At 38.6% G+C, this 23,506-nt stretch overlaps 1 protein-coding gene across 1 annotated transcript in view; it reads right to left on the bottom strand.

Moving 5' to 3' along the window:
* Window positions 1–23,506, bottom strand: part of UHRF2 (ubiquitin-like with PHD and ring finger domains 2, E3 ubiquitin protein ligase) — a gene marked incomplete at its 5' end in the record, with an annotated part of 88,206 nt that overhangs the window by 25,995 nt on the left and 38,705 nt on the right. The window contains 2 exon segments of the mRNA XM_009328155.1: window positions 1,639–1,825; window positions 10,746–10,855. Coding sequence (XP_009326430.1) covers window positions 1,639–1,825; window positions 10,746–10,855 — 297 coding nt within the window.

The raw sequence follows: 23,506 nt of genomic DNA, 5'->3' as shown, positions 1-23,506 counted from the left end.
TGGTTCTGAGAGTAAGGGGCAACTGAAGAATGGATGGACTGAACAGATGTGTACTTCCAGACAGATGGTCTCATTGAATATTCTGAATCAAGGAAGTAAAAAAAGAACTTCTCAGCTGCTATATCCAAAGGTCAGGTGCAATCAGGTAAGAATACTGCTTATGGCTTGGAGTCAGTAATTAACCGCTTGTGTGTTAAGAACAGTTTCCAATATGTGACATCAACTCACTTATTTTGACAAGTAGTAGGAAGCAAGAAGATGTCATGCACAGATGACCAGACTGCCTTGACAGTAGAAAACTTCGGGATAGTTCAGACTAACATGCTCTGTAATAAACACTGCTAAATAAACACTGTAATCATTTTGCATATGCAAGAAGTCGAAGGCACATAGACAATATTCAAATAAATGCTATTTTTAGTTCCAATGACCCATACATATTTCTAGTAGGTACTGAAAATATTTTTAGGTAGTGTTTCAAGCCAGCAGTTCCTCCAAAAACAGTGAATACAACTCTTCCCAGTGCAGAAATTTCATGGGGAAAAGATCAACTTCCAACAACAGTATCCCTGTGGCCAAATATACACACTGAGAAACACATATCAATGTTAATGGTCTCAATTGCTAAATCACACATTGGCATAAACACAGAAGGAGTTCAGAAAACAAGCAACGCCCCAGAAAACACGCAGACAATTGGGCACTGACCAATAAACAAACCTACTACGGCATCCACTATGGTATAGGAGATTGAGTTACTTATTTCCAGAGAATGTTAAAACTTCCAAAGCATTTACACAGATTTTTACATAAAATTTAATCACAAGGTCCAAAGAGATTCTATGAAATGTACCCACAGACATCTTAGACATTTATTGATGTCTATGTAATGGAAAACTTTATTAGAATGAAGTTCTACTTATTACTCATTTATAAAGGATAAGCATCTCATGTAAGTCACAGGCAGGTGATAAATACAAACAGTGTAAATTGTAGACAGCTAATAAAGACAAAAAATAGTACAGAGCCCAAGATAACTTAATGGGCTGCTAATGGGTCCATGCAGATTCACTTCAAAATACAATTATCTTGATTTAACAAGGCCAGTTAGCTTGGTTTTCCTGCTGGCAGAACCAGGGACAGTAGAAATGAAGACTAGCAAGGTGGTGGTCCTCCCACAGCAGGAGAAATGAATGGAATAGAGGCAACAAGAAGATACAGGAAGGGCACAGGGGCAGCAACAGGAACAGAGGATGAAAGGAAAGAGGAGGGTGAACGTAAGAGAATTGTTCAAGCAGTGAAGCCTGAACAAAATTTAAAAGCTGGGGAACAACCACTGTCGATAAACATAATCAGATCAGATAATGTCACAGAAGATCATAATGATCATAATGAATAAAATGAACATACCAGTTTTGAAACTCCATAATGGTCATTAAAGCTTACTACTAGCCCTCTGTGAATGATTTAAAAGAATTACCTTGACAGAAAACATAAGGTTTGTATTAAGTAGATGGATGAAAAACAGAGCAGAATTAAAAAAATTCTTCAGTATTGTCTCTCATGAGGTGCAAATAACAAAAAGGTACCATGTATAGAATGGCAATATAGATAAGTAAATCATCCTTATATATTTACCAGTCCTCATCTTCTGGTATCTTGCTTAAGGGAGGGTTCAGGCAGTATATATGATAAGCCATATTACATTCATCACACAGGAGCTGCATGTGAGCATCCTGTTTTCCACCACACAAATAACATGAACAAAAACGGCACTCCTTATCTGGATCAGCCCTACAGTGCTTGCATTCAGGGCCACTTTTTCCTGTCAAAAACAAAGAAAATGTCAAATGCCATGTATCTTAGAAAAGTGCATTAATGTACAGGAAGAAAATATTTCTACACATGAACACTGCCCTCTTGAAAATGCTTTTTTCTTACAATGAGGTATTTGACTATCTAGGCTAATGGGATTTCTTCTGCTGTATAAACAAGCAGTAAAGAAAATGATTAATCAGCAGCTTATCTTATTTTGTCCTGTCCCGTTCCCAGCATGCCACCTGCACACTCTCCCTACAGATGTAGCCTTGCACAATCTCTAGTTGGAGTCGTCTTAAATACAGCCATGAAGAAATTCCAGTTAGGTAACTGCTAATAGTCAAATGAAGATGAAACTACAACTTGGAACAGATCTCTTCCCCTTAAATTAAATTTACAGTTGGATAGAAGAATTAGTAAGTCTGAGACCACAGACAACCCCAAATCACCAGTTGTTTCACAGCAGCAGTTTAGTTTACATACAAAGAAACACTAACTTTCTGTTCCAGCTCACTTGGAAATTTGGACCCATGAACCCCACTATGAAACAAAACCATTGGCATTGGTTCCTCAATCAGGGAAAAGTGCTTTTATACAAGAGAAAAAAATTTAGTAGCCTAAATTAGGTATGAAAGAGGAGAGGGAAGAAACACTGAATACTTGTAGCAGAATTAACACTTAAAGGAGAAATGTTTGAAAAAAGTAGAAGGTCCAGAGAAATGAGAGAAGACTTCAGAAGAGAACTTGATCACAGCCCAAAGAATTACAATTAGAAGAAAAAAAATTTCATTTGTATGTTCTGTGCAAGTCATCTAGAAATGCCATGGAAGTGAATTTGAGTTTAAACTAGTCTAATACAATAATTAATAGAGTACTTCCAAACTTCTCTGGAAATAGTATTTTATCTGAAAGAAGTAATTGGCTTTGAATCAGAAGACAAGGAATACCAGAAAGACTATGTGAGAGTTCGGAGTTGGAAGTAGGAAGCTGAAGAATCTAGACAACTGAAATAACAGAAAGAACATTTTTCCTAAAGTTTAGAATGGGCCAGAAAATGTTCTTTCGAGTACCATTCTGGAAGAAAAAAACTCCACAGGTTATAGAAGTTCAGAAACTGAAACAGCTGAAATACCAACACTTAGAATAAATTTTCTTGTAAGTTCACAGGCAAACTATCTGAGGAACTTCCAAACTGTTTGACAATGTCTACTCAAAAGGGCAATTGGCTTAGAAGGACAGTGTGATAAGGACAGACAAACTTATCCCTGTCATAATCTTTGCCAAAATACTCAGAAGTCATTAGTTGTACAAAAAAATAACACTTTCATTCTCTGGGACAAAGCCTTACTGAATATGTCCGTGATGTCACAAGCAAGTTCATTAATAAGGAATTTGAAGAGCAGCCCCACTACAAAAATGAAAACAAACAACCCCCCCAAACCCCAAACCCCCTACAGCCCTTCGGAGGCAGCATGAATATCAGATTATTCCACAGGTGCTAAGCAGAGAGAATATTAGACAAAATGAGAAGGGCATAAGCAACAAATTATAATATTTAAGAAAACATTGCCTGTTCCCATGAAAGATTTAATCCTTAGGAAAATACATAATTTTTTTCATACTAAAGGACTGCTGATACATTTTTAGGGGAGATTAGAATTTGTCAAAACCAAACACGGAGAAATATCCCAGGTTTCTCTGACCAGAGAACAATGTTCAAGGACAAGATCCCATCTTCTCTCGGCTTTTTTTTTTTTTACTTTTCTTCACCATGAGTCATTGTCTAAGTTCCTGTCTTCAGAAGCCGTATAGCTTATCAGTTCCTTGTAAGTTAGTTTGCTTGTATAACATAAGCAATCAAAGTAAATATTTCTTTTAGGAGTTGATTCTTGAATAGAAAGATGAGGTGGATCCCTGATGTATCCAGAGGAGTTCTGGATACTTTTACGTTTTTCCTAAGTGTACTGAGAAGGAAAGGAATGACTAAGGGTTTCCAGAAATCCCAGCCCCTTCCTGCTGTGAAAAAATTTGCCCTCCCAGCTGAACAGACTTTACAGAAAATTTGATCCACATGGATAAGATATCAGTGTAAAATCTCTGTGGAGAGAAACTCCAGACTGAAAGTCTTACAAGAAAGGGGGACTGGAATGCCAAGTGTGTGCTGCATCTGCAGTCCTTCTGGAGGACCTTGAAGAATACTTTTATCTTCAAAGGTGGAAGCAACTAGACTTAGAGAGGGAAGGGGATGGAGTTTTGGGTAACAAAGAAGAGTCAGGGGCTGCTGATGTGTTAGGAACCAACAGTGAAACACCTGTGAAATGCCTCAAAGGAATTTCAGCGTGTTCCTCTAAAAAGGTGACACGGTCAGTAGCCTAGCTGAAATGTCTCTACACCGATGCACGTAGCATGAGTAACAAACAGGAGGAATTGGAAGTGACTGCGCAGCTGGAAAGCTATGATCTAATCGCTGTCACTGAAACTTGGTGGGATAAATCACATGACTGGAGCGCTGCAATCGATGGCTATAAATTGTTCAGGAGGGACAGGCAAGGAAGGTGGGGTGGAGGGGTTGCTCTCTATCTAAAAAAATTGATTGACTGCACAGAGCTGTCTTAGAAAAACAGCAATGAACAGGTTGAGAGCTTATGGGTAAAAATCAGGGGCCAAGCCAACAAAGGAAACCGCATGGTTGGTGCTTACTACCCACCACCCAATCAAGAGGACCCTGTTGATGAGGCCTTCTTACTTCAATTACAGGAAGCATCACGCTCGCAGGCTCTGATCCACCTGCGGGACTTCAGTCACCCTGACATCCACTGCAAAAGCGGCACAGCGAGCTGTAAGCAGTCCAGAAGCCTCTTGGAGAGCATCAAGGATAATTTCTTAATCCAGGTGACAGACAGCCCAACCAGAGGAGAAGCGTTACTGGACCTGTTGCTTACCAACACGGATGAACTAATTACAGAGGTCAAGATCGGTGGCAGCCTGCGCTGAAGTGATCATGCCCTGGTGGAATTCACATCCAAGGGATATGGGCCAGGTGAAAAGTCAAAGACCTTGGATTTTAGGAGAGTGAACTTTCAGTTGTTTGGGGAATTACAGAACGGAACCCCCCTAGGAAACTGCCCTCAGGGATAAAGGAGCAGAACAGAGCTGGCAGCTCTTTAAGGACATTTTTCTTAGAACACAAGAGCTCTCGATTCCCATGTGTGAGCAATCGGGCAAGGAGTGCAGGAAAACAGCATTGCTGAGTAAGGACCTCCTGGTCAAATTAAAGCATAAGAAAGAAATGCACAGGCAGTGGAACCATGAACATGCATCCTGGGAAGAATGTAGGGATGCTGCCTGGATGTGTAGGGATGGGATCAGGAAAGCTAAGGCACAGTTGGAGCTGAATTTGGCAAGGGATGCAAAGAGTAATAAGAATGGCTTCTACAGGTATGTTGGTCAGAAAAGGAAGATTAAAGAAAATGTACCCGCCCCCTGATCCCCCTCTCTGCCCCCATAAGTAAGACACGAGAACTAGTGACAACCAACATGGAGACGGCTTGAGGTCCGCAGCAGTTTTTTTGCCTCAGTTTTCACTGGTCATCACTTCCCACATCTCTCAAGTCCCTGAACTTCAAGGTAGGGACTGGGGGAATGAAGTCCCTCCCACTGTAAGAGAAGATCAGGTTTGAGACCATCCGAGGAACCTGAACATACACAAGTCCATGGGACCAATGAGATGCATCCCAGGGTCCTGAAGGAATTGGCTGATGTAGTTGCTAAGCCACTATCCATCGTATCTGGAAAGTCATGGCAGTCAGGGAAAGTCCCTGGTGACTGGAGAAAAAGGAATATCACACCCTTTTTTAAAAAGGCTAAAAAGGAGGACCCTGGGAATTATTGACCAGTCAGCCTCACCTCAGTGCCCAGTAAGATCACAGAACAGAGATTCCTGGAAGACCAGTCAAAGCATATGGAAGACAGGGAGGTGATTGAAGACAGCCAACATGGCTTCACCAAGGGCAAATCATGCCTGACTGATCTAATGGACCTCTACAATGGACTGACTGCATCAGTAGACAAGAGAAGAACTACAGATGTCATTTACCTGGACTTCTGTAAGGCCTTTGATCTGGTCCCTCAGAACATTCTTGCTGCTAAATTGGAGAGATATGGGTTTGATGGATGAACTATTAGATGGATAGTGATTTGGCTGGATGGCCGCATCCAAAGAGTGGATTGTCCGCATCCAATGGCTCAATGTCCAAGTGGAAACCAGTAACAAGCAGTGTCGTTCAAGGGTCCATACTGGGACCAGTACTATTTAATAACTTCATCAGTGACATAGATAGTGAGATGGAGTGCACCATCAACAAGTTTGTGGATGACAAAGCTGAGTGGCGCAGTTGATACACCAGTGGGAAGGGATGTCATCCAGAGAGACCTTGACAGACTTGAGGAGTGGGTCCATGTGAACCTCATGAAGTTCAACAAGGCCAAGTGCAAGGTCCCACACAGAACAATCCCCAATATCAGTACAGGCTGAGGGATCAAGGGATTGAGAGCAGCCCTGCAGAGAAGGACTTGGGGATACTGGCGGACAAAAAATTGGCTATGAGGTGGCAATGAGCACTTGCAGCTCAGAAAGCCAATCATACCCTAGGCTGCATAAAAACAAGCGTGGCCAGCAGGCCGAGGGAGGGGATTCTCCCTCTCTACTCTGCTCTGGTGAGACCCCACCTGGAGTTCTGCATCCAGCTCTGGGGACCCCAGCACAAGACAGACATGGACCTGTTAGAGCAGGTCCAGATGAAAGCCACAAAAATGATCAGAGGGCTGGAACACCTCTCCTATGAAGTAAGGCTGAGAGGTAGGTTTGTTCAGCCTGGAAAAGAGAAGGCTGCAGGGAGACCTTATGTCGCCTTTCAATACTTAAAGGGGGGCTATAAGAAAGACAGGGAAAGACTTTTTACCAGGGCCTGTAGTGACAGGACAAGGAGCAACAGTTTTAAATTGAAAGAGGATAGGTTTAGATAGGATACAAGGAAGAAATCTTCTATGATGAGAGTGGTGAGACATTGGAACAGGTTGCCCAGAGAAGCTGTGGATTGTCTATCCCTGGAAGCATTCAAGGTCAGGTTGGATGGGGCTTTGAGCCACCCACTTTAGTGGAAGATGTCCCTGCCCATAGCAGGGGGGTTGGACTAGATGATCTTTAAAGATCCCTTCCAACCCAAACCATTCTATGATAAGAAGTGCTAGAACACTGCAGTTTGAATTTTCTTTTTAAGAGAAAAAACATAAAAGAACCACCACTGAAGAGGGAAAATTACCAGCTACAGATAGAAGGTCTAGTGAGATGTACTGACTGGAAAACATGAGGAGCAAATGTGTAAGGCTACCAGCAATGGTTATTTTACAAAGCCTCGAAGACAAAGGTCAGATACACTTAAAAAGAAAGCCAAAATTTCTCAGTGTACTGCTTCTACCAAAGTCTAGCCTAGAAGACTTATCTGCATACTATCCAAATACTAATAGAAAGTCACTAGACTACCTCATCCAATAAGTAACAGGCAAAAAGAAACTGCATATTTTTCTGTATCTCTTACCACGACAGGTTGTTTAGGCCTATGTAATTTACTGTTTTCAGTTACACAACCGGTTTCTTAGGACAAAGGTTAGTAATATTTTTTTTTTAAAGAGGAAAAAAGCAAAAAGGTCTACATATTTTAGTTCAGTTAAACAATACCTGGAGTTTTCAACTTTCTTCAATATACAAACAAACTACGAACTGTCATTTTCATGACGTGACTTTAGCTTTTCACATTTCTGCTTTAACCATGTCGTAAGTAAAATGCACCGATTATATCTGCACCATTGCTCACATGAAGACAGGTCTGTTCATCCCTACCAACACTGTAGGGTTAGTTGCATATCTCATTTCATATTCTCTTCTTTTGCAAGAGGACCTCTCATGTTCATAGCACAAATTTGGATTCTGATGGAAGTAATATATATTGATATCTAGGTCTTATTTCTGATTTGCATATAAATATTTGAAACATATTTACAAGTATGCCGCTTCTTAGTTTTCTGATTTTGTGATATAATTTTCTAATAGGTTTAGCCCTACTCTTTTCCTGGGCTACAGAATTTAGATTTCCATTAAATAATTTGAAAATAACTACCTTATTTTTAACTGTAACTGCTAAACATATATCGACATGTCATACACATTTTTATCTTAATTTACACATACAAAACCTAACTACCGTATGGCCATGCTCAAGGAATAACAATTTTTCTGCAGAGATAGCCTACGTTGTTTATCTGATGAAGATTATTTCCAAAGTAGGCATTCTACTTTTTAGAAAGGATATGGACAGTAGTTTAATATAGACAAAAACACAGTCAGTGCATTTTCTGATTGTGCTTACAACAATCTCATAGAGTATTTAAGGCCAATTAATTCTTTGAATTTCATCTGCCATTATTGTAACAAAAATCTGCAGCTTTTCATAGCATACAAGCTAAGGTAACTGTGTGTGTGTTTATAGATATATGCATATAAATTTTAAATACAAAGTACAACTGGGGATGTAAGTACAGTCCAGAGGTAAAGGGTATACTGCTTACAGCATACAGCTCAACTGACGTGCACTTTGCATAAGTGAACAAAGGCAAGACAGCTTACCAAAAAAATCAGAATCACATGAACAGAAACGAAAAGGGCAATGTGGTGAGAAAGTTGGCCTCAGGAAAAAGAGCAGTTCAAAACAAGAAATAAGGCTAAATTGCTAGATCAATTAAGTTTTCAGGGTTACCTTTTTAAAGATTGTATTTCTGTGTTATGTTTATTTATGAAGGTTTGTAAACAATATCCTGAAATGAATAAAAATGGGACCAGGAACAGAATGAAACAAAACATACACAGAGGTGCAAACCTCTACACAGACAGCAATATGTGAGCAGTTTAAGCAAAGAGGTTACAAATAAGGAAATAGCTGTCAAAATAGGAAGGAAAGAGCTGTAAGTGAAAATAAAGAGCTTGACTTTGAAACAATAAAGGTGGCAATCAGTGTAGGAAGTACAGAATGGTGAGGCTGCACCTCAAATACTGTGTTCAGTTTTGGGCCCCTCACTACAAGAAAGACACTGAGGTGCTGGAGGGTGTCCAGAGAAGGGCAACGAGGCTGGTGAAGGGTCTGGAGAACAAGTCTTATGAGGAGCGTCTGAGGGAACTGGGGTTGTTTAGCCTGGAGAAAAGGAGGCTGAGGGGAGACCTCGTCGCTCTCTACAACTGCCTGAAAGGAGGCTGCAGCGAGGTGGGTGTTGGTCTCTTCTCCCAAGTGACAAGTGACAGGATGAGAGAAAATGGCCTCAAGTTGCGCCAGGGGAGGTTTAGATTGAACGTGAGGAAAAATTTCTTCACCAAAAGGGTTGTCAAGCATTGGAAGAGGCTGCCCAGGGAAGTGGTTGAGTCACCATTCCTGGAGGTATTTTAAAGATGTATAGACATGGTGCTTAGGGACATGGTTTAGTGATGGACTTGGCAGTGCTAGTTTTATAGTTGGACTCGATGATCTTAAGGGTCTTTTCCAACCTAAATGATTCTATGATAAATAAATACTCATGTCAGATCAAATGTTGCCATTGTAGACAATTTTATATAGTCAGCAATATAGTAATCATTCATTTCCTTAACACAGACATAATTTTAAAAATTAATTCACTACACAGTAGCTGCAGGGAAGAACTAAATGAACTGTAGTAATTTTATATGCCTTTTAAAAAGTTTCATAAACAATTACACTTGCAAAATAAGTAGCTATGTAAATGCAAAGCAGTATCTGCAGATTTTTTAATTTCTCATACTACAGTTTTTTTAAATAAAAACATGTTTTAAGATATTGAAAAAACCCTTTAATGTGACCGGGAAAAAAGAAACAGAATGGATGTTTAATTTTTTTTGAGTAATCTGAGGAAAGTAAATCGCAAATAATGAAAAATGAATTGTGAGAAGTTCATTTACAGAAATTCACATTTTTACTTTTAAGAATACCACAGCAAATAGCATTTGTTCCTCTGAAAAATGGTGATTTTTTTTAGATGATGGCAAAAAAACAGTAAGCAGACTAGTTCTTGTGCACTGAAAGCTACATAAAAAGGTTCTGAAAAACTGCCTTGGAGTCAGGAGTCTAATATATAATAATATCTAATATGTATTAGCAGAGCTGCAGTCCAATCTCTCAGTGTTGCTATCTCAAACACATATCGCTCCTAACTTTAACATATTTTTAAACTTAGGATAAAATGTCACACTACTTTTTAGATAAGCTGCCACTAACTCCTTCCTGCGGTTGTGGGGAGGATGAGGAGGTATGGCATAGTTACGTTTTTAGAAGGTCAGGCAGGGCCACATAATAATCCAAACGTTAATTACTGCTTTTTTTCATGGTACAAGCAGCTTTGGTACAAAGTTCCTTATTTTTTTTTTTCTTTTTTTTTTAATTCTGACATAATTACAGGGTTAAAATGCATCATTACAGACTGATTCTATCTTTGGCATTTGTTAATTTATTAACAGTTTAAATGACATGTCAATTGGAATAGCAGTTTCAACTGCAACACCTGTCTAGGAACTTAACTGAGACTACGAATTCATTCTGCACAGTTCATTTAGAACATTATCAGCTGTTTCCCTTTTCCCTGCTTATGACTGATAGCACTAAAATGTCATCAGTTTCTGAATATGTTGAGTAATATAGCCACCTTACAGTAAATACACTTTTAGAACAGAAATCTGAAAAGAATTCTGTGTTATTACTTTCCTGAACACACAAAACAATTATTATTACCTCTGCATGTGGATCCTTCTATTTTTTTAAAGAAACATCATTCAATTTGTACTTCTATTCAAATAATTTAAAAAAGCATACTTTTGAAATCTCCATCCCCAAATGTCAATGGATAGGCTCCTGGCTTTTCAATCTTGTACATTTCCTCTATAAAAAGGATTTTACAATCATTTATTGTGTCTTCTGGGCCTCTGAAAAACAAAAAGAATAAAAAGTACATTCAACTCAGTTCCTCAGACCTAGATTCTGTACTTCATGAGTCCTAAGCAATGAGATAAAGCTAACTAGCATCTTTTTTTCATCACTGACAGGATACTTTATTTCAATTCACACACAAAATTCAGCCTAGTACTGTAACTTCTAAGAAAACCAAAACACGTACTTAAAACTCACATAAAGAAAAGACTACTCCATTACCCTCAGACTATCTGGCAGCTGAGTATGTCCTTATTGACAGCCATCCATAACTTTGTAATTCTACTTCTAAAACCTCAAAATGTTTTTTTTTGCTGAACACAACAGCCCACACAAAATCATATCCTCTCGAATACAGCATATCAAATATTATTATAAAAGTACAGTGTCAGAAATGGACCAGAAACATGACTTATAAGACACAATAATAGATGCTACTTGGAACCCTCAGAGTAAGAAAAGCAATAGAAAGCTTCAGAAGTCCTTCTATGACTTCCAAACATTTTGGAAACCTAAAACCTAATCCTGCAAAGACATGTACAATACTGAACTATGTGCTCTGACTAGTCCTGTTAATGTCAGGTTTCAGTGCAAAATTTGTTCACCGTATCTCAGTGATGAGTAACAAACACTCCATGACACCACAACACTAATGCTGAAAGACTTCTAGAGAAGGATTAGGAAATATTAAATGTAGTAGGTAATATTAAATGTAAATATTAACCTCCTCTTACTATCATCTCTTTGTTTTTACTAAAATTCTAATTCAAACATAAATGTATCTAGGAAGAAAAGGCCATAAAAACACCAAAAGTTTTAAAATGCTCCCTTTCATTCCCTCCTAAGGATGATATCGTGCCTCCAACTGCCTGTTCTTCTACCATTTTCAGTTTACTACCTAATCTAGAACTAAGGAGGAATTTTTAGTATAGCCCGCATTGGAAGTATTAATTACTGAACATAGTCTCACTGATTTCATTGAATCTCATGTGTCATTACTAATTTCAGAACTGAGCAGTCTGACATGAGAGAAAGGAATTTACTAGCTGGAGAGCTTTTTTTCTTGCAGGGTGAGACCCAGCCATTAAAAAAAAGAAAATCTGAAGGAGATTTGGGTTTGTTGAACTTCTTTCCTCTTCAAAAGTTAATGTAATTCTGTTGCACTGCTGCAGTCCCTGTTTTGGTTCTAGAAAAACACTTCAAAATCTGAAACTACACAAGCAACTAAATTAATACAGACCACAAATACCATAGCTTGAATCATTAAGGTTATAAAATTTAACATTTTATGAAGACTATGATGTTTGTAGTTAAAATGTCCAGTGAGCATCCTGCAACACAAGAAATAAAATAGATTTTTTTCTTCTTTCCTATATAGACATAGATGTGCTGGACTGTGTAGCATACAGTCAGCCTAATTCCAAGTTAGGACAGAGTGAAGATTCTACAGTTTTTTGAAGGCTTTATTATGAATGCAAAACCAAACTATTGTATTGGTTACTGTTCAGTATTTGAAGGAGGTTGTGGAAGATTCTACTAAGCAAAGCTGAAGTGCTCTGCACCATTACAAGTGCCTCTTCAGAAGCAGGGAAATAATGAAAATTAATAACTGTAAAGATAATGATTAAATATTGCCACACTGGAGACTGTTTTCCAGGTGAAGATCACCAGTAAGTTAAAATGCTATGTTTCTTTCAAATATTTAGAGTGTAGAAAGGCCTGAGAATATATCTGAATCAGGTGAACAAGTCTTTTAAGCCCTATTTGTAGGATATCTGTAAGAAACAATCACAGAGGTGACTTGAAAATCCTTTTGAAGAAAGTCAGCCAGGTAGCATATCCCTATAAAAAGGTCTAGCCTGCAAAACTTAAAACAAACTATAGACAGGTAGGGAAACAAGATATTAGGTCCATACTAAATAAGGATAACCACAGTAACAGAACACCTCCAGAAACGCCAGGGTTCAGTCTGGGATCTGTTGCTCCCTGCTCTACCTCTTTGTCTGCTCCCACCACTTTCCTTGTGCTGACTCCAGTTCTTGGACTCTGCCACATGCTGACTTAACTAAGGCAGAAAAAAACTAAGCCAGGGAAAAAAACACAGGCAACAAAACACTTTTTGGTGGCCCTAAACACTGCAGGGTTTAAGTCTCCATGGAACTGAAGTTTAGAGGACTCTGCTAGTGTCTTGATTCACTATAATTGCCTTTTAAGTGTACCAACAGCTGTTTACTTTGGCATCTGTATTTATTTTGACCCTTTTTCTTCCTTGCAGTTTTTGGAGGGAAAACATTCCTCATTGTGGGTCATATGCATAAACAGCAAGTGCTAGCAAACTTCAAAGATTTGGGATATTTCAACGGAACATACAAATGCTACTTCAATGCAAATACATCCATCAGATAGAGAACAGTTTGTTTTCCTGACCAGGAAAATCATGTATTTAAGATAATCTTCATTTGCACACTAGGGGGCATTACTTAAAAGCAGTTCTGTCCGTTGGGGGTAACACCCCTCAGATTTATTTAGGTTTCCATATAGTGCAGTAAACACAGGAAGTCTGATCTTCTGCACCTCAGTCTGGATGAGACCGCATGGTGCAACCACCCACACTAGAACACTGGACGCCAATTTCTGTTACAACAAAGTATGCCTTTGACAACATAAGGTTATGGAGATACTTCCAGTCTGTGAATGGCTACAGCACTTAAATTTCCTCCAGCTGTTACCAAATATGCAGCTGTAATTAAGGCACAATTTCCAGGTTCGGTTTAAAGTGAACTATTTAACTAGAAAATTGTCCCTGACACAGATAGAAGAGTGCTCCCAAGAACGATCTACCCCTCTAAAGGGACTGTGGGTGCCAGTACACCTCTGCAGGGAAGGTGAGAGTGGAAGCTTCTCTCTTCTGCAGTAGCATGCAAAGACACTTTGAATTATCTACAACACGTACCCATTAATTCACAGTCATAAAAGTACTATACATTCAAATACAGACAGGACAAATTGTAAACATAATCTCTGGCAGGAAAACTGAATGAACAAATACAGACTGAGCTTCTCAAAGCATCAAGGTTTCTCTGCTTATTTTCTGTACCTTGGAGAGTCTTTTCTTAACTGCCCTATACTGTTTGTTAGTCCTAGATTATTTAAAGTTAAAAACAAAACAAAACAAATCTCCTGACACTCTTTAATGGTATAAATCTAGTTATGTTTGGATCTTCCTTAGCTATACCACTGTTTGCCTGCCTATCCAGCTTGATTTCTCTAAGACTTATTTCTAACATAACTCAAAAGTAGTGAATCTATTTTAAAACCAAAACATAAAATTATGCCTTCTTTCACCTAATTAGCATGAAATTTTATATTCCTATAAAAAAATACATGTATTGGTTTGTATATCTCTATGCTTACAAAGCAAAAGATAAAAAATAAACAAGCACGCCTTAAACTTTAAGCAGATTTGTATGGAAAAGTCAAAATAGTCATAGAAGTTGAATAGTATGTTGGATATCAGTAAGCATACAACTACATATGCATCTACAGGAAATTTCAAGCATAATTTATCAAGTAAGTTAAAATCTTGTCAAGAAACAATAGTGACAATCTCAATGTAGCAGCTACCAACATGACTTTACCCATGTCGTGGGATAGAAAGAGATTCTCAAATTCCAGTATGCTTCAGACAAATTTCAGCATATTTGCAGAGCGTATTTTTCCCCAATTTTTGCATCTTGCAAATCTTCAATGTGTGTGTAGTCTAAATACACTACCCCTATTATGAGCAAAACTGCACCTAGGAAAAACTTGCAACATTTCCTCCCCTCTCTCTACACTGCCTTATTGTTTAGAGCTATTTTACTTTAGTTTACCCTTTTTTACTGCATTTTCTCCAGAAATTTAGAAAGCAGTTGTTTAAAAAAAAAAAAAAAAAAAGCTTTTCATCACACGTAGTTCTCTGCATACAGTCTTTAGACAAGAAGGAAGGTGGCAAAACACCATAAAGCTGTACTCACAAATCTACAGACACTTGTGTTACTCCTATCCATATCTTTGGGAAACAAGCCAAACCTGAGGTCAGTAGAATACGTATTAAGAGTAAATTCCACTGGTGACAATTTAAATTATTAAAATTACTTTTAACTACACTGATTATCACATTGTTTTCTTGAAAGATACCATGAAAAGATTTGAAGTTGGTTCAATGGTGTTAGTGTTCTGAAAGACACCACAGCAAAAAGTTTTTGTGAAGTATGCAGAAGCATGGATTTTTATCATCAACTTTATTACAAAAAATCATGTGTATATTATCTCAACCTCAAAGTGTTGAAGCGCAACATACTTTTTTTATATAACTAGTTAAATAAAACAATTCCTCTAATTAATACTAGAAAACACAGAACTCTCAAAATAAAAAATAAATTCAGTTGTATGGAGGTAACAATTGGTAAAAGCATGTTTTTCTCTCATAGCACTGCAATCCTACTGACATAAGCAATACTATTCCTATATCTAGATGGAACTGATAAAATAGACGGAATTAATCATTTTTGTATCACATATTAGGTCATGGTGGACATTCCTTCTCTTTTGGGCATCTCCTGTATTCTTCCTTTGGGATAAGGGCACTCAGAAAGTAACTTTCAGCCCAAGTTTTTCCTAAAAGATATCCAGTATTTGAACCAGAGAAAACATTTTATTTTCTGCTATGAGTTACATAAGGAGCAAGCAAATACTATCAAATAACTTTACCAAGCTGGTATGTTCCAGCAAATGCCACAGCTGCATATCCAGAACTACAGAGGAAGATCAACTACCATTGTGACAAATGATGGCCAATAATAAATGGTTAAGCCTTACCAAAGCTAAAAATCTCTGCTCAGCTAGTTGCTCTTAAAAGACTAATTCTTCTGCCACATTACACATACAATAGCTTTAATAGTGATCAGGCTACACATCATTTGTCTTAAAAATTATGGTTACCCAATAAAATTGTAGTTATATTATTCTGTCAAATATACACAAGAAGTATCACTTTTCTTCATTTCTTCACCTTATCATATCAGAAATGAGATTAAAAAGAAATCTTGAGTTATACATTAGGCATAGTAAATGGGACTGCATTTGTGTTTCATCTAAGTACACTAAATTCTTTAAAGAAATTAAAACCCAAAACAGAGCCAGACCCTTCAATACAACAGAATTCCCAATACAAGCTTTCCTTTTAGATAGGTTAGCCATAGATAGAAACCTTCAACTGAACTTTCTTATATCTGTACCTTTTTCCGCCCATACTTCTTTTTTTTAAATCTTCAGGTTGCAAAACACTCTAGACATACATGATCACAGCTGACTGGAAGTATGACAACTGAGCATTATCCTGGATATTTCAAAGGTCAACTTTCAAGAAAATAAAAACTGCTAGATGACAATCACCACACTGTGAAAACTCTATCAGTGCTTATAGTCTGAGAGATTCAGTTACAATTGCCAGATCTCTCTCTGGAATTTTCTGGTTTTATCACTTTACCGTATTGAAATGAGAAGAAAAATATTTCAATATGCACTAAGAGTCAAAATACAATGGTGAATAAAAACAGGGAAAAAATTACTATTCAAAAAATACACATAAAGGTTATATTCACACAACGAATCTTAAGAAAAAGTGTCTAATGACAATTTATCGTTAGGCCCCTTAAGAGCAAAACCTTACTCACACTAAGTCATGTTTACCACAGACAACTAATTCATTTGTCAGCTTCTATGGTTACTGTCAAGGGTATTGTCCAGGTCAGCAGAGAAACAGCCACAATCAGAATAAAACCTAACAATATAATGGTGGTTACGCTCTCCAAATGTATGAATTCAATTAACAAACAATATAAAAATCGATTGGACTAAACTTACTACCAGTTTCAGTATCCATCTTTTCATATGCACTACTTTGTTTACAGCCCATTTATGATCAATCAGCCTCTCTGCTGCTTTTGCAAATCTTTCAGCCAGCAACTGTTTTTCTCCTACATCATCAATGAACAGTTGGATAACTTCTTCAGAAATATACAAAGAATCTTTTCAATATTACCATTCAAAATGCTTGTTAGAACTTTCACTATCATCCCCTTAGAAGCACTTGAGCCACTAGAGTTCATGTCTAGTATATCAACAGCATTTCCTTGCGTCTTTACACTTTGTGCTTTCACATTCCACAGCTGCATGAACTTGTATCCTGACTTACTCAATATACACTTTTTAAAGTGAGAACGATTTTTTAAAAACACTTTGCCTTTGAAACAAGAGAAACTGTGCTTCTGAACTGAGCTCATGAACAATTGTTTATCAACTTTTATTATAAAAATATTAAATTACAGATATGTTAAAATCATTAGGCTAGAGAATTAAATATGTGCTATTGTAACAAATAATCTCTACAGAAATCTACTGTCAAAAAACAGAACTATGTCGTGACTTTCACTTCAAAATATTCACTCTAAACCACTATCAGCCAAAAGAATGTTTTGGAATTAAAGCAAATACACGTAACAGCATGCATATTTCAAAAGATGTTAAATGGAAAATATCTCAGTCTGATATAAAATATTGCAATGTGAAAATTACTACCGGTTGCTTTACATTTAAACATTAACTATAACTTAGGCTAAACTGTAGTTTCAACAAACTGCAAACACACATTGTCTACACAGAATGAAACAAAGGCTAAAATATACCCATAAAACAATTACAACCCTCACCAAACATTACTGGAGATTTGATTTTAAACAGGCTTGTTTTAAAGGTAACTTACAAAATCTTCTCACGTGAAGACAGCATATTACATTGGTAATTTGACCAAATTCTGCTAGGTTGCACTGAATTACATAGAGGTTCTTTTATTTTATATTGTATGCAAGCAGAAAAACAGACAATATTTTCAAGATTTTTTTCAGAATACTCCACACCCATTTGGTTTATCATGAAATAAAAATGCACAGGTACAAAATGGGACAGTATTAGCTTTGCTTTTAATTCAACTTTATTTATTTTTATTACACAAGCCACTATAATGACAAAGACACAAGACAACTTTTCAAGTATGCAAAGATTTTATTACTATATATATAGCACTAAGATTAAAAAAAAAAAAAATTAAAACCCCCTATTTCCCAGAATATGTTGAAGACCTTACTATCAAAAACATCATAATCTAATATGAATTGTTAAGGCCTTTAAAAGCAAAACAAACAAAGCAAAACACACACACACTCAACTCCCAAATCTACAAATTCACCTTGTGGATGCACACACAAGCCAGCCAGGATATTATTTTTTTTAATCTCAGTAGTAGGCATAATGCTTGATGCATTTACAAAACAATATATTATAGTTCATGGTGCCAGACTCTGGAAGCAGAGATTTGGATGCAGGGACTATCCTTTCTTCCTTAGCCTGGGATCTGTAAAGGAGACGAACATTAGAGAAGCAAGCATAAACTTAGTACCTGGGAAAAGGGGAAAGCACTGGCCTGAGATAATTGCAAGTCACATTGTCAGATCCCAACAATCTATTTACCATAGTAAATTACTCAGGAGCAAGACTCTGCCTATGCCACGAAATCCACTGAGGAGACAGTGTAAAAGGCAGCCAACGAAGACCGATCCCACCCACCCAGCAGCACCAGCACTTGAGATCCGCCAGTGGCCGGCAGTGCCGTCACATGCGGACCTGTCCATGGTACTGCAGGAAAGCCGCTGGTTCGAACAGGGGAAGAAGGGGCACGACCTGCCATTACTACAACTACTACCTTCTTCAAGTCGATTAAGTTTGTGGCTGGCACTATCACACTGCTAAATGGGCATCCAGTGTTTCCAAATCCAGGTTCAAACATGCAGATGTTAACGCCTACTTGACTGAATGTCCATAAAGAACCAGGTAAAAAGAGCTGGCTGAAGACCCACAAACAAAGGCTTCATATATGAAAAACAAAGCTACAGGAGCTGTGCTTGGCATCACAGGGCATGGTCTAAGCTCAGCCCGCTTCTCTTATGTGTTTGTGGACTGAATTGCAAGACTCAGAACAATGCAAAGCGTCAGCTCAAGACATCATTCCAGGGGTCTGGACTAGTCAATAAGCTCTTTTATGCTAGGAAGAGGCAGAGCTGCAAACAGGTGATTTTACTAGAAGTTAAAAGCTTCTATCCAGGTGTTACATTATGTTACAATTCTGAGAGTAGATGCAGCACACATACTCATCATGAGTTTAGATACAGTTATAGGAGACCAATCTGTGTACCCAGCTGGATTAAGTGAGAATCTCAATTCATAAAACAAAGAGATGAGAAGAAGCACCTCCCTTCGTAAAAAAAACTCACTGGGATACTGTCAGGATGGAAAGGCCTTCCAGAAAACAAAGAATAGCAAAGGACGAGTCTTGAAAACACAGAAACATGGTAAGTACTCTGTAGAATAACAAAAAAAAAAACCTAAGTGAATAAATAAATAAATAAATTTAAGGTGCTTTAAAACCAACCAAACAACAACAACAAAAAAAAAAAAACCAAGAAAGAAAAAGATCTGAAGGTATCCACCATAAAATAGTAAATACAAAGACATTAAGACATTTCACATAGAATGCTTCATATTGAACCAAAGGCAAATGAGAATTGCTCGCAAGCAAGGCCAAAAACACATTTCTAGCCTAGAAAGTTAGTAACGAATGGATTATCACAGCTTGAATGTACATGACAGCATTACTTTAATGAAAAAGCTTGGCATCCAGGGATGCTCCTGCTCAGAACAGGATGAATCTCATCTCACCAAGATTTCCTGAAAGTCAGTAAGTACACCATGACCTACAGAGAGAAAAAGTCCTAATCAGTTTGGCATTTAGAGGGCAGTTGCTCATTTTGGGATGCCTTCATCCTTTGTATTGCCCAACTCTCTGCAGAAAAATTACATCAAATACCTGTGCCATTATGTCAAATTCCATTAGTGTATGATATTAAATGCTCCATTTAAGTGTCCAATAGCTATTGCATAATGGCAATACAGCCTTTCTAGGTCTTATCACAGATTCCAAACATACACGATTCCATTATTCATTTTTATGTAGATACATACAAATGTTCATAGACTTATGGGTAAAACTGTTGGAGACATTCCTCAACAAACAAGTGAGGAAACTGTGGATGGGGTAGGCAAGCAAAGGGCCTGGGGTGATCAGAAAAGAAGGAACATAGCAATCAACAAAAAAAAAAAAAAAAAAAAAAAAGGAGAAGTGCAATCACTTGAATTGTAAGCATGTAAAGAAAGAAATGCCAGCAGAAGAGCTTTTTGGGTAAAGCTCTCATGCCCCTTCTGGGGAATCAGCACACCGTGGTGCCTCCCTGAAACACCTATACACCAATGCATACAGCACAGGGAATGACAAGAGGAATTACAGAAGTCTGTGTAATTACTGGAGGTCCATGACCTCACTGGGATCATGGAGACGTGGTGGGACAGCTCACATGACTGGAGTGCCGTGACAAATGGATAAGGGCTCTTCAGGAAGGACAGACTAGAAAGGCAAGGAGGGGGAGTTGCCCCTTATGTGAGGACAGGTCAAGATTAGCAGACAGAACAACATGGGTAATGCTGTAGTAGGTGCCTGCTATAGACCTCCTAATCAGGGGTAGTATATGAAGCCTTCTTCAGATAACTGGAAGAAGTTTCACGATTACAGGCCCTGGTTCTCACAGGGAACTTGAAGCACGCTGGCATCTGCTGGAAGGACAACAGAGCAGAACACAAACAACCTAGGAAATTTCTGGAGTGCAGTAATAACAACTTCCTGACACAGATGATCAAGGACAGGTGCACTGCTAGACCCACTACTTACAAACTAAGTAATGGGAAGAACTGGTCATGGGACATTAAAGTTGGAGCAGTTTGGCTGCAATTATGATGATATGATGGAGTTCAGGATCCTTAGAGGAGGGAGCAAGGTAAAAAGCAAGACAACCCTGGACTTCAGGACAGGAAACTCTAATCTCCTCAGAGATCTGCTTGGAAAAATCCCACAGGGTACAGCCCTGGAGAGAAGAAGGGTCCAGTAGTTGGTTGGTTAACATTCAAGGATCACCTCCTCCAAGCTCAGGAAAGGTCTATCACCATGTGCAGGAAATCAAAGGCAGCAGGAAGCCTGCATGGATGAGCAAGAAGCTCCCAGGCTGAACTCAGACATAAAAAGGAAGTGTGTAAGAGGTGGAAGCCGGGGCTGCTGACCCAAGGGGGGAGTACGGAGTTCCTGTCCAATTGCACAGGGTTGGGAAAGCCAAGGTCTACCTTGATTTGAATCTGGCAAGAGATGTGAAGGGCAACAAGGAAGGATTCTACAACTATAAAAACAGGAAAGGAAAACTAGAGAAAATGTAGGTCCACTGATAAATATAGTAGGGCCCCTAGTGACAATAAACACAGAAAAGGCCAAGGTACTCAGCACCTTCTTTGCCTCAGTGTTTACTGGTAAGACCAATGTTCAAGAATCCCAGGCCCCTGGGACCAGAGGGAACATCTGGAGCAAGGAAGACTTAGCCTCAGTGGACAAGGATTAGTTAATGAAGCACTTAAACTCGACATATAGAAGTCTATGTGGCCTAAGAGATTGTACCCATGAGCACTGAGGGAGCTCCCCGACATCTGGACAACGCTACTGTTAGTCATCTTTGAAAGGTCATAACAACTGGGACACCTCCATGAGAATTGGAAGAGAGCAAATGTCACTCCTATCTTCAGGAAGATCTGCTGACACACTGGTCAGCCACAACTCAATCCCTGGGAAGGTGATGGAGCAAAGAATCCTGGAAATAATTTCCAGATTTGAGGACAAGAAGGTGATCAAGAATTGTGAGCATGGACTTACAAAGGGGAAATCATGCTTAACCACCCTGAGTGTATTCTACAATGAGGTGACTTGCTTGGAAGATGACAGGAGAGCAGATGTTCACGTCCACTTTAGTAAGGCTTTTGATACTGTCTCCCCTAACATCCTCACATATAAACTGACAAAGTATGGGTTAGGTAAGTGCACAGTAAGGATTGAAAACTGGCTGAATCCACAGGATTGTGACCAATGGCACAAAGTCCAGTTGGAGGCAAGTCAGTAGCACCCCAGGGGTTAACCCTGGGGCTAGTACTGTTTAACATCCTGATTAATGACCTGAGAGTGGACTCTCAGCAAGTTCACAGATGATACAAAACCAGGAGTAGCCACCATTATACCAGATGCATGTGCCAGCCTTCAGAGTGACCTGGAGAGCTGGACAGAGAGGAATTTCATTATGTTCAACAAAGAGAAATGTGAAGTCCTGCACATAGGGAGTACACCATGCACCAGTACATGCTGAGTGCCAACCGGCTGGAAAGCAGCTTGGTAGAGCAAGACCTTGAGGAACTCGTAACAAGAAGCTGACCATAAACCAGCAATGTACCCTTGTAAGCAAAGAAGGTCAACAGCTTCCTGGTCTGCATTAAGAAGAGCATTGCCAGCAGGTAGATGGAAGGTGAACATTCCTCACTATTCAGCACTGATGAGGCCAGGTCTGGGCTCCCCAGGGTAAGACAGACATGGGCTTACAGGAGTGGTTGTAGAAAAGGGCCACAAAAATGATTAAGGGACTGGAATGCCTTTGATATAGAAGTGTTTAGCCTGGAGGCTTGTGGGTAGAGGGCTCTTATCCATGTGTATAAACAGGGAGCCAGACTCCCCTCACTAGTGCCTACTGCCAGGACAAGAGGTAACAGGCACAAACAGAAACACATGAAATTCCCTCTGACCACACAAAATACCTTTTTACAGTGACTGTCCAGAGAGGTTGTTGAGTCTCCACCCATAAAGATATTCAAAACCCAATTGGACATAGTCCCAAGCAATCTGCTCTAGCTGATCCTGCTTGAGCAATCTCTAGAGCTCCTTTCCACCCTCAATGATTCTCTTAGATGTATACATATATTTCAACATCACTCCTTTTTTATTATTTTCATAATGCTTTTCCTAACATTGTGCTCACACCATTTTTTTTTTCCTCACACTCTTTGCCTTTTTGAACTTAAGTTTGTTTTCTTCTGTTCTTCCTCTTCTGTTTGGAATTACTTTCGTCAGTGGAAACAAACTAAGCTTCAAAACACTTCCAAAAATCACCCCCTAGAAAGCAAGTCAAAAGACTCTGTGGTTCCAAGTCTGCATGTTTATTAGAGAAATGATAGCGTTACAGATATTGAAGATATAGTTTATGTTCTGGGAAAACAAACAAAAACCTCAAAATCCAAGTCAACCCATTCTTCACCTTCAAAAGATACTTTTATCTTATGGTAATTATAAAATGCTTATGAGACCCAAAACATTCCAACTTTTAACACTTGGTACTTATGCTTTTTTTTTTTTAAGCAATTAATGCTTTAACACATAACAATTAAGTAATTGAAAAGTTAAGCTATTGAATGCAATCCAAAGAACCAATTTTCTCCCCCTCTCTTGTTGCAATTTATGTCCATCATCTCTGGTCTGCCTGCCATGTACCACCGTGCTCCCTCAACCACCTCAGCAGCCCTTTGCTGAATTCACTCTAGTTTGTCTCTCTCTTTTGTGTATTGAGGTAGGGGGGTGGGGT

The sequence above is a fragment of the Pygoscelis adeliae genome, unplaced genomic scaffold (genome assembly GCF_000699105.1).
Source record: "Pygoscelis adeliae isolate BGI_AS28 unplaced genomic scaffold, ASM69910v1 Scaffold45, whole genome shotgun sequence".
Taxonomy (NCBI): domain Eukaryota; kingdom Metazoa; phylum Chordata; class Aves; order Sphenisciformes; family Spheniscidae; genus Pygoscelis; species Pygoscelis adeliae.
This window is presented reverse-complemented; position numbering and strand designations above follow the sequence as displayed.